Source organism: Tachysurus fulvidraco, chromosome 11 (assembly GCF_022655615.1).
Source record: "Tachysurus fulvidraco isolate hzauxx_2018 chromosome 11, HZAU_PFXX_2.0, whole genome shotgun sequence".
NCBI lineage: Eukaryota > Metazoa > Chordata > Actinopteri > Siluriformes > Bagridae > Tachysurus > Tachysurus fulvidraco.
Window position 1 is genome coordinate 15,367,199 of NC_062528.1, and position 12,037 is coordinate 15,379,235.

The window sequence follows — 12,037 nt, forward strand, 5'->3', positions numbered from 1 at the left end:
TACAGTACATGTGATAAGGCCAATGTCTCACTACACTTCCTCTGTTCTGCGACCAGGTGGTGTGGATCACATGCCCATACAGGTAAGATTTAGTGTTTGCACATAATTTATAAACAAGAGACAACACCTTTCCAGAAATCTAACAGCCACTGAAAGATGTGTCTAATTGTCATTAGTATTTATCTGTGTTGTGTCCTCTATGGCAGCGTGGAATCCATGTCTTTTGTCTTGTCTTTGTTGTGTCTGTTTCTTTTATTTAATAAACTGTTTGTTTGTTTGTTTGTTTTTGTATTTTTACTGTCCTGCATTTGGGTCTGTCTTTATCCGCATTTGTGACAGTTTAGGTGAATTTTCCACCTTAGAGAGTCAGCTTCAACCTGCTGAACAAACAGAACAACCAGGCCAGGGACTAAAGCCCACATTATGTAGCTAAAGCACATAGAAGACTTTTTGTTAAAAAAAAGAGTTGATTTTATGTTTACAAATTATAAATAAAAATACATGCATTGTTATATCTGGGATTTGTTTTGCAGGTGTAATAAACTTAGAAAATAGAATATTTTCAAAGAACACATACAGTAGTGTGATATAAATAGTGTACATGAAACCTTTTACTACTTTGAGCTCTTCTGACCAACCCAGTAGAAAAGTGACTTCTGAAACAGCAGTGTGTGATTTGCAAATGAGGTTTACTGCACTCTGAGCATGTTAATAATACTAATCCTGGGATTACTGGCACATTTTCAAGCTGCAATTACATCACCAAGTGTTTGGGATCACCATGACCAGAGATTCTGCTTCGAGCTAATCCTGTCACATCAGGCCAGGTGGAGAAGCATCATCAGAGCTGCTGTGAAATAATTATAAAGAGATTTGTATTTCAGAAAATGAATGGAGATCAACCTCAGATTTGCTGGTTCCAAGAACATCACACATTACAGGACATGTGTTATGAAACATATAGGTGTTGTCTCAAACACACTAACATTATACATGTCCTTTGAATGGACTCTGGATAAGAGGTTCTGCCAAATGCTGTAAATGTAAATGCTTTCCACAAAACAAATAGCTATTTTCTTGTAATACTGGCAAAGCATTAAGTCAGGACTTTGTCCTTTATTATTCAGGAAGCAGAAAAAGCTGGACAATTCTGCAGTATCAGGGATATTATCTCAAATTATATAAAGCAAGGTGGAAACATGCTTCCATAGATCTCAAAAATATTATACTGCCCGGATACTAGTCTTTGTATCAGCGATTCCATTCATCTCTATTATCTAGTTAGACTAATAGCTAAGTTTTGGTAACGTAACGAGTTAAACCGGAAGTGGGCACGGCCTATGTTTAGTCTTTTTGATGCAAGCTAGTATATGTTAGAAATTTTGAAACAAAATCTAATGTTAGTAATATTGTCACAAATTGCATTAAAATATACAGCGTTAATCAGATAGATTGATAAAAGCCACACCAATTGATAAAAGTCAACACAGCAACCATGGACCAGAGAGATATAACAGACTATCAACAGACCTACAGTTTGCATACCGAGCAAGGTAAGATGAATGATGCAGTCAACATTGGGCACCTCAGTCAACACCTTGACTGCCCAGGGACATATGCCCAGATTCTCTTTGTCGAATTCAGTTTGGTTTTTAATATCCTGATCCTGCCCTGATCCTGCCCTGATCCTGCCCCTGATCCTGCCCTGATCCTGCCCCTGATCCTGCCCTGATCCTGCCCTGATCCTGCCCTGATCCTGCCCCGATCCTGCCCTGATCCTGCACTGATCCTGCCCTGATCCTGCCCTGATCCTGCCTGTGTTCCTGCCCTGATCCTGCCCTGATACTGCCCCTGTTCCTGCCCCTGATCCTGCCCTGAACCTGCCCCCATATTGATGACAATATCACTGATCTTCTATATAAACAAGAAGCAGAAAAAGAAGGTGGAGGGTCTTAGTAGTGGTGGTTGATTGTATTGTTAGAGAGTGATTTATGTTATTGTTATTGTGTTTTTGTGATAGTTCCTGTTCTGGTATTGACTCTGAGCTTGGTTTACCCTTGTATTTGTTGCTGTGGGTTACATTTTGTACACACACACACACACACACACACACACACACACACACACACACACGCACACACACGCACACACACGCACACACACGCACACACACGCACACACACACACACACACACACACACACACACACACACACACACACACACACACACACACATACTGTATACTGTATATATCAATCACTGTAAAGTTGTGCACTGTTTCACTGGCAGTAGGGGTGTGGCTGCCCTTTTTTCTTTGGGAGTGGGTTCCTTTTTCCCTTGTGTGTTTTGGTAGGGAGTTAGGGAAGTGCCACTGTATTTTTCTTTTCTTTGCTCTCAGGTAAGAATAGTTACCTAACTATTAGACTTTTTTATTTATTATTTTAACCTGGGCCCACCCTGAAGAGACCCCATTGTACTGTTAGTTGTATATATTATTTATCTCTGAAAATATCCCAATGCACTTATTTAGAAATTCTATTTTGTGTCTTTTATTTTTTGCTAATTTGTATCAAATCACTGAATCCCAAGCTATAACTCTGCAGCTCAACCCTAGACTGGGTTGTAACATCATTATTAAACAATAATTTTTCATAATGTTATCTACACACATTTGTGTGGAAACATATTTAACATACTTTAAAACAAATCACATTCTTCTATCTCTTTTTCATATTTCATTTCTTTCCTCTACTGACTTATTTATTAATTTAGCTTTTACGTTTGGATTAGCTTATGTAGGTTCTTAAAGGTGTGGAAATTCTAACTATAAGGTAAAATGATTAACAGTAGAATGGAACTGACCCAATACCCAAAAGGTTTTCGGAAAAAAATGACACTCAAACAAATCATATTACAGTAACTATAGATATTTGAGTAAATCAGACTTTGAAGACGAATAGTAAGGATTACTACATCTACATCATTAAGGTTAACAAACAACTTCACATTGAGTAAAGTCAACAGAAAGAAGTTAGCAGGATTGTTAGATTTTACAGTGTATAGTCTGCATTTATATTTAATACTCATACTATATATATTGTATCACATCGTCTGTATTGTCTTGCACAGTATAGTCTGTATATTGTTTTGTCTTGTATAGTATAGTGTTATTTATGTCTGTAATTTTGAGGGTCAAAAACAGCTGGAACCAAATTCCTTGTGTGTGTCAACATCAACACACTTTTAACACATATCAACTCCTATAAACCTGATTCTGATTCTGATTCTGATTTCAGAATTGTTTATATATAAATAGTAACCTGCAGAACTCGGAATCGTGCGTTAAGGTAAGTAGCATTTAATGAAACAGCAATTCTGCTAGGTAGCTTTGTAGCTCACGTTGCTCTAGCTAGTGTGTCTGTAGTTACTAATGATTTAATATATTCTGTATCTAGTTTCCTACTCTTGTGACTGGCAGCACCATGGAGGAGCAAGAAAATTATATGATAGATGTCACTGTGAAAACTCTGGACTCTCAGAGCAGAAGCTATACTGTGAGAGCTCAGGTGAGTTAACTGCTATTTTTGTATCAGGTAAAAAATATTGGTGCTACTAAATATTAGACAAGTAACATTATGACAGACATTAAATACAGAAAATAGATTGTTCACTAAACTATAGATTTCTCCATAACACTTTATTTATAATTGTTATCATACATAATAGCTGTTTGACTGGCTCTTTTACTTTGACTGGGTTTCATCCAAATCTCAGGAACTTGAACACGTGTAGATAAATAAATCATGTCATATTGGACTTGTGTCCTGTCTGGGAAAACATTGACCATAAAAAAACATTATGCCTATAATATATATATCAATTATTATCATACATAATTAAAGACTTTAAATGAAATAAATCTCTAGGCTATTGTGTGACTTTGTTTGCATTAAAGGTGCATTAATTCTATATATGTCTTTAATGGCTGAATGGTTGGTGATGAATACAATTTGAAACTTTTTTACTGAACCCAACTTCATTTCCACCCACGTACACAAACCTACAACCGTAAAACACAATCTTTAAATTTTTTTGATAATTTTCAAGTAATTAAAAGGGTTTCACTTGGAAGTCTTTCATTCACCTTGGTTAAGTTATCTTTAGAAATTATTAGAATGGCAAGGCTACTGTTGTTTTTGCTGAGCACTGAAGATGTTTGGCTTTTGAATCTTTCATTTTAATTTCCTGATCTTTAGATCTTAAGTGACACCTTTTCTTTTTTTTTAAACCCCAGATTACTGTGAAGGAGTTTAAAGAGCATATATCTCCCTCGGTGGGAAATCCTGTAGACAAACAGAGGCTGATCTACCAGGGACGAGTTCTTCAGGATAAGAAAACTCTGGCAGAATACAGTGAGTGCATTCAGACATTTGCTTTAACAGAGCTGGTTGTTTTGTACTGTTTTATCCCTAAGGGGTATCCCAGTGGTTGACTTGAAGTGGTTTACTTACTTGACAGCAGGAATGAACCAAATTTGTTGTAGACCAACACAAGTGTTCACAAACCTTTGGTGATATACTGTAGTGTATTAATAGTAAGTGGTTGATGCAACTATCACTCATATTCTGATATGTAATACTGGATGCACGCTTTCTAGCATTAGGGCTTTCTTCTAATGAGCTTTTTTGATAATTTACCAAACATTATTGTTTTTAAGATGTATGTAAATGAGATGCACTGAAGCTAGCAGATAGCTGTTGATTACTCAAGACAAATCTGCATTTGTTTTGTTTGTGGCATTTGATTTGAACACACCACGTTTCCGTTCCTGTGTTTGCAGATTTAAATGGTAAAGTCATTCACCTGGTGGAGCGAGCGCCACCTCAGATGACTCAGTCAGGATCAGGCTCAGGAGGAGTACCTGGGACTTCAGGAGGCTCACAGACTGGAAACACCACAACTCCTCAGGCCATACCTCAAGGAGCTACACATGATCGCAATGCTAATAGCTATGTCATGCTTGGTACCGTTAATCTCCCTATGAATGGCATGGACTCTCAGCAGATTCAGGTATGGACACAGGCTTTCTTTATTAGTCAGACATAAAGATGGCAGTGTCTTTGTATATAGTACACATACATTATACACACTGGAAGGTCTGCCTGTAAGTACCTTAAGAAAAAATATAGCCACCTTAACTATAGACATTTTAGCGGCTGAAATGTAATTACACCTGAAATTTTAACTTCATTTGCTTATGTATTTCTGTAGATGTCTATCCAGCAGATAATGGCAGCCCTCTGGGAGGGTATTCGAAATACACGAGTCAGCAGCAGCAGTGGGGTATGAGTGTCATTTAGACATTTAAAAGCACATGTCTTAGTTTAAAGTTTTACACATGATGATAAGTATATCTTTCACTACTAGAACAATGGCTCAGTGAATGTTCATGTGGATCAGAACCTGCAACGTGAACCCAGGCTGCGGCTTCTCCTGGCTGAAAATTTGTTGCGAGACACCATTGCCCTGATTCAGAGACTAGAGGTACAGATCTCTGAAAAACATTTTTAAATCGCATTTATTGAATGAATATTTGCCTGTTTGTATTACACAGAAGTTATAAAGAGTATGTTTTTAACAAGTCCCATAGTTTTGCAACATTGTGTATAGCTAACTTCTTGAGTCACTCTCACTATCTGTGATTATAGGGAGAGCCCATGGATGGTTCTTCAGCGCAGGATTCTGCTCATCCTCCTTCTTCCCCCACCTCTACACCATCTCCTTCTGTCCAGCCCATGGACACATCCCCTCCTCCATCCAGCTCACCTCCATCATCCTCTACTTCTGCTCAGACTGATAATTCACCTCCTCACCCTTCAGGCCCAAAGTAAGGATTAACATTGCAACTGAATTGGTCAAAACTTGAAAACTGAAAAAATGGTAAACTTATTTTGCACACACAGTTCTCTACAAATAGTCCTGTTATTTCTGGTAATAGTTCTTAATAGGTTATTGGTTATAATTAAACATCACAACATCACAAGATCACAATTATTGGTTAAACTCATAGTAAAGTTGATAGAATTGAACATGTTCCCATCAGCCATCCCAGCCCTGCAGAACTGGTCGAGATGTTAGGAGAGCTAAGAAGAGTAGAAGAGAGACTCCAGCCATTCATCCAGAGAGCTCACTCTATCCTGGAGGCAGCCACCACTGCTGATTACACCAATTATGTATGTTGTCATAACTATCCAGCTTAGATTGCATTATTCAGCAAATATTTTTATTGCAAATATCCATATAATATTCTATACGATTAGATCAGTAATTCATATCAAAGCTCTTCACACCCGGTTTTTAGTTACGAATACCCATAGTATATAGAGTTAATGGTGGTTGTGCTTATAGCAGTATTATAAGTCATACCAAAAATATAATCAATCATAATCTAAACATAATCTTTGTCTGATATCATATTAGTAGTAAAAGTATTAATGCATCAGAGCTAACGGAATTATTTTCACTTCTTGAATATTATTTTTCTTTTTATATAATTGTCTTAATTATTCATCAATTAATTGAGAGAAATGGTTTGACACAATGCAAACATAGGAGAGAGAGGAGGACCAGCATTTTCTAAACCTGGTAGGAGAAGCGCTTCGGCTCTTAGGAAATACTCTGGTTGCCCTGAGTGATCTGCGCTGTAATCTGTCGAGTGAACCTCCACGTCACCTGCATGTGATACGGCCATATATTTCTCACTACTCTACCTCTGTTCTGCAACCAGATGTGCATCACATGCCCATAGAGGTAAGATTTAGTGTTTGCACACATTTTATAAACAAGAGACAAAGCTGAAATCTAATCTGAGAGAAATAACCAAATTAGAAGGTTAAACGTTTGAAACATGTTCTTTTTATTTGCAACTATGTCTAACATTAAAATTATTTGTGCATTATCTACACATTATTATTATTATATTATTATTATTATTATTATTATTATTATTATTATTATTATTATTATTATTATTATTATTATTATCTACATGTACAGGAATTTGTTGCATAGTAATAATAGAAAAAAAGCATAAATATTAGAAAATATGTCTTTTTTTCTATTATTACTATGCACCAAAGTCCTGTACATGTAGACCCTATAGTACCTGACAATAAACTTGATTCTGATTCTGATGTCACTACTATAGCATTATACTACTGTGTATTCATTCGTTTAACTTTTGCTTATATTATTTACATGTCTCATGCCTGTGTAACTCATACAAAATCTGAAAAAAAAAATTAAAAGACAGGTTAAAAATTTTATACTAATGTTGAAATCAGTAGTGAGATGTTCATTAAGATATGAATGTAAAATTTTCATTTTATACCTGAACAAACTTTGATATGCAGTGTGTACTTTATAATAAGGCATCAGTTATCATTCTGTGGATTTAAGTATAATTTGCCATTTTATTCATTCTTTTAGCTTAATTTGTGGACCACAGTGACGATATCAGCTAATGGCAGACCACCATAGAAAGTCAGCCTCAACCTGCTGAACAATCAGAACACCCAGGGACAAACGCCCAACCCACAGTAATCACATTATTCAGTTAAAGCACTTTCTGCACCTAGATGATTATGTATTGTTTAAAGTATCCAAATTATAAATAAAAATGCATGCATTGTTATATCTGGGATTTGTTTTGCAGCTGTAATAAACTTATAAAATAGAATATTTTCATTTTCATTATTTTCATAGAATATTTGTTTGGGATCACCACAACCAGAGATTCTGCTTCGAGTTAATCCTGTCACAGTCATTATCAGGCCAGGTGGAGAAGCATCATCAGAGCTGCTGTGAAATGATTCCGAATTAAAGAGATTTGTATTTCAGAAAATGAATGGAGATCAAACTCAGATTTGCTGGTTCCAAGAACATCACACATTACAGGACGTGTTATGAAACATATAGGTGTTGCCTCAAACACATTAACATTATACATGTCCTCCAGAGGTGGGAGTAAGTCACACATGTGCAAGTTACAAGTAAGTCTCAAGTCATGAATGTCAAGTCAAAGTCAAGTCGAGTCTTTTTTAAATATTTGTCAAGCAAGTCTCAAGTCTCAAATTTGCGACTTAAGTCTGATTTGAGTCAAGTCATATGACTCAAGTCCCCCATCTCTGATATCCTCTGAATGGACTCTTGATAAGAGGTTTTGCCAAATGCTGTAAACGTAAATGCTTTCCACAAAACAAATACTTATTTTCTTGTAAAGAAATCTCTCTCAAGCTGAAATAGCTCTGTGGCTGTCAGTGATTGACAAGTCCCACGTCTTCTAACACTAGAGAAAGAGGGTGTGTGTGTGTGTGAGTGTGTGTGAGTGTGTGTGTGTGTGTGTGTGTGTGTGTGTGTGTGTGTGTGTGTGTGTGTGTGTGTGTGTGTGTGTGTGTGTGTGTGTGTGTGGTGGTGGTGGTGGTTGGGGGGGTGTTCCCTCCATCTTTCCACGTGCAACACCAGTCCCGTTCACAAGGTGGCAGAATATCTCACTATCAAATGTTTTACTCAGCTAGCTGTACAAATTAACCCAGGCTGGAAAATGCTAACATCGCTGTTTTTTTGCAGGTCATTAACATTACATTTCATTTGAACAACTAAAATCATTTGGGGCACAGATGCTCACCTGTCTCCACAGTCTAAGACAGGGGTGTCAAACTCAAATTCAACTAATGCAACTTTGTTCAACCTTTTTCATATGGAAACAAACTTTAGTTTTGCTTAAATACAGGATTTGGAACAACCAGAGCTTGATATTACAAACACATAAGAAAATAAATTTGAAATAAAAGACACATCAGTGATGTTCATGTCACACAATTTGACCATACACTTTTTGACAAACTCTCCCTCATTAAAGAGCCGGGCAGATTTTGCCATCTCTGCTGCCACAATAAAGCTTTACAGCCTTTACAACAGCTTCACTTTTTGATTTTGCTTTCATGAACATAGTCTGCCGGGAAACCAGACTTTTCTTCATCTCCTCCAAGTTCTGGGGCTTCTGCTTTGCGTCCAGGTCCTTATACTTCTCATAATGTTTCATATCATAGTGTCTTCTTATGTTATATTCTTTCGTTACAAACAGGTCTGTCCTTTATATACGTGAACAGATAATCTGCCTCCCACCTGTCTTGAAAGCTCCTATTGTCCATCTTTCGTTTGGCCATTTTTGTGGAGGTGAATTAACTTGCCCGATGTGACTGTAGCATGGTTGTTAATGACTGCCATCAGAATTAGGGGCGCTTGATGTTCGTGATTACACGTCAATACAGTGGCAAGGCATTCTGGGATTTGTAGTAATAGTGGAGCTAATTATATTTGCGGGCCAAATATAATTACACCTCGGGTCAATTTGGCCCACGGGCCAAAGTTTGACACCCCTGGTCTAAGACATTCATGCTGCTGACCAAACGTTTACCACTTGAAGTGTAGACTTTCCAGAAGAAACTGTTTCATTTTAACTGGGTCTAGAAATGTACTCCAGCACTAGAACGAGTTACTCTCTGTAGCTTGTTGTGACTGCACCTCTGATTATTATATGCATTATTATCCTAGCACACCTAATAGCCAGGGCTCTCAAGTTTTGAAGACAGGCAAGTGTGACATCTCCACCAGGGTGTATCCTGCCTTGATGCCTGATGATGCCTGAGATAGGCACAGGCTCCCCGTGACCCGAGAATAGTTCGGATAAGCGGTAGAAAATGAATGAATGAATGAATTTGTGTGTGTGTGTGTGTGTGTGTGTGTGTGTGTGTGTGTGTGTGTGTGTGTGTGTGTGTGTGTGTGTGTGTGTGTGTGTGTGTGTGTGTGTGTGTGTGTGTATGTGTGTGTGTGTGTGTGTGTGTGTGTGTGTGTGTGTGTGTGTGAGAGAGAGAGAGAGAGTGAGAGAGAGAGAGAGAGAGAGAGAGAGAGAGAGAGAGAGAGAGAGAGAGAGAGAGAGAGAGAGAGAGAGAGATTATGACTGGGGTTGTTTACTGTAAGTGTTTGTTGTCTTTTTGGACTCCTTTATCATTTGTAATGTTGCTCCCATTTAAAACAGTTCGGCTCAAGCCCAGACATTTTTAGGGTCATGATTGTTTCGTGTTGAGGTTATGTTCAAACCGACCATTGAAAATAGCCTCACTAATGAATTTTTTTTTCATTGGTTGTTGCGTTAAATTTTACCCAGATAGTACTATTTTCTGATTGGCTATTGTGTAGCCTCTTTTTATGATTGGCTGATAAGTGTCAGGCTCGACTAAGAACTCCAGGAGAGACGCGCTTGATTCCTGCCCGGTTCCATAGAGACAGCGGTGTGGACAGATACATTTTGGGTGCTGTGGCTTATTAAATATATGACAAATAGTCAAAAAGTTTTTCTGCGTGAGAAATACGATGTGTGGCAGGAGAGCGTGACAAAAGACCGAAATGCGTGAGTCACACTCAATGTGTGACACTTGACAGCCCTGTAATAGCACTATAAGGGCAAGCAAATAAACACATGAATATGCAAAATAATTGGCACTGTCAGTCAATTTAATGTGAGAATCTCCTGTTGAATTAATGGCTGTTTTAGATAGAGCTGGTCTGAGCCTTCTGGTGGTTCATATCCTCCTCTCATTGATATGGCCTGGGTTTGATTAAAAGTCACTAATGAGCTAACTCTCAGGTCCAGCCGGTCAGGAGTGTTGCGGCAGGAAGGACATACAGCATAAAACCTGTGCCAAATCAAATATGTGGACCATGTGATCCATTGTGGCGACCCTGAACAGGGAGCAGCTGAAAGAACAACATAGGTTTTGTCATGTGTTTTTGTATGAATACAATAAAGTGCAGTGACTAAAGTGTGTTTTACTACATAAATGTCTCTAGCACATTTCAGATCTGATTTCATTTTATCTTACCGATATAACAGGCATAACTTCTGCTGGAGTGCCCACCATTATAGAAAATATATACTGCTCCAAATATGAGAAAATTATGTTAGAAATAAGTAAATAAATAAAGTAATATGTCATAAACATATAATATATTTTTGTGTCCTTTTCACGGTGTTTGATTTCACAAGGGTGGCATCTATAATAAAAAGGTGTCTACTAAACATCATTTAAAACCTCACATAAACTATCATGTCTGTCACACATGAAGAATGATCATTTTGTATATGGTTTCTAATGGTTTCAGTCAGGTTTCATAAATGATTTATGTATTGGGTGACAGAGCAAAATGATGTACATGTGCATGCTTTCAATAGCATATCTCACAGCAGTTCTCTTGCTGCCTGGTTTTGTATTTTCAATCCTTAATAACTAGCTTATAATCATTTACCATTGCAATACACTAGAAAAAAATAATGATAAAATATGGAATGTTTATTAAATCATTAGAAATATAAGGTTTGATATAAGATTAAAAGAGACAGTTTTAATGTTGTAAAACTCTGTGATGAAAAATTAAAAAATACAAAAGAATTTTCACCAGCACATGCCCAGGTAATAGCTTAAACTAACTTACTGATATGTTTTACATAGTGCTGATTCTGATCGCGTGCTTTTGTCACAAAATTCATTCAAAGGCACTTGCATGACAGACATGTTATATAATACAGTACTAATAATAAACATTTGTAAACAGAAATCACATGATTGGTGAAATGGTGAAGATTTGTTTAAGAAGATGTCTATTTAACACCAATTAAGTAAAATGGCAGGCTGGTTGTTTTTATGGCTGTATTAATTTTAGGGGAAAGAGAATAGCTTGGAGGAGCTAAAAATGAAACACTAATTTAACACCTCTAGACATACTGTTATGGGAAACTAATCAACTTTGGGGTGGAGATGGGCCTTCTATTTGTCACACATCCCCAGGGCTGATGAGTTTCCTGTAAAAACATGCTTTGTCAAGTTTTATTTCTTAACACGACAACTGCTATAACACAGACTATTAAAAAATAGCTTGTACAAAGGACTTTGTAAAAAAAATAACATAGCAACAAA

The 12,037-nt window shown here is 37.2% G+C and overlaps 1 protein-coding gene across 2 annotated transcripts; it reads left to right on the forward strand.

Moving 5' to 3' along the window:
• Nucleotides 1–3,305: 3,305 nt before the first annotated feature.
• Nucleotides 3,306–7,905, forward strand: LOC113642446 (large proline-rich protein BAG6-like). 2 transcript variants are annotated; one of them, XR_007144311.1, is made up of 11 exons: nt 3,306–3,349; nt 3,458–3,568; nt 4,297–4,414; nt 4,843–5,072; nt 5,274–5,345; nt 5,430–5,546; nt 5,711–5,889; nt 6,106–6,235; nt 6,615–6,812; nt 7,491–7,600; nt 7,767–7,905. XR_007144311.1 is itself a non-coding variant. In XM_027145971.2 (10 exons), the coding sequence occupies exons 2-10, from the start codon at nt 3,485–3,487 to the stop codon at nt 7,539–7,541; spliced, it is 1,179 nt and encodes a 392-aa protein (XP_027001772.2). In that variant the 5' UTR covers nt 3,306–3,349; nt 3,458–3,484; the 3' UTR covers nt 7,542–7,740. The 2 variants fall into 2 exon arrangements, 1 of the variants encoding a protein (XP_027001772.2); XM_027145971.2 differs by lacking the exon at nt 7,767–7,905 and having other exon boundaries at nt 7,491–7,740.
• The last annotated feature ends 4,132 nt before the right edge of the window (nt 7,906–12,037 follow it).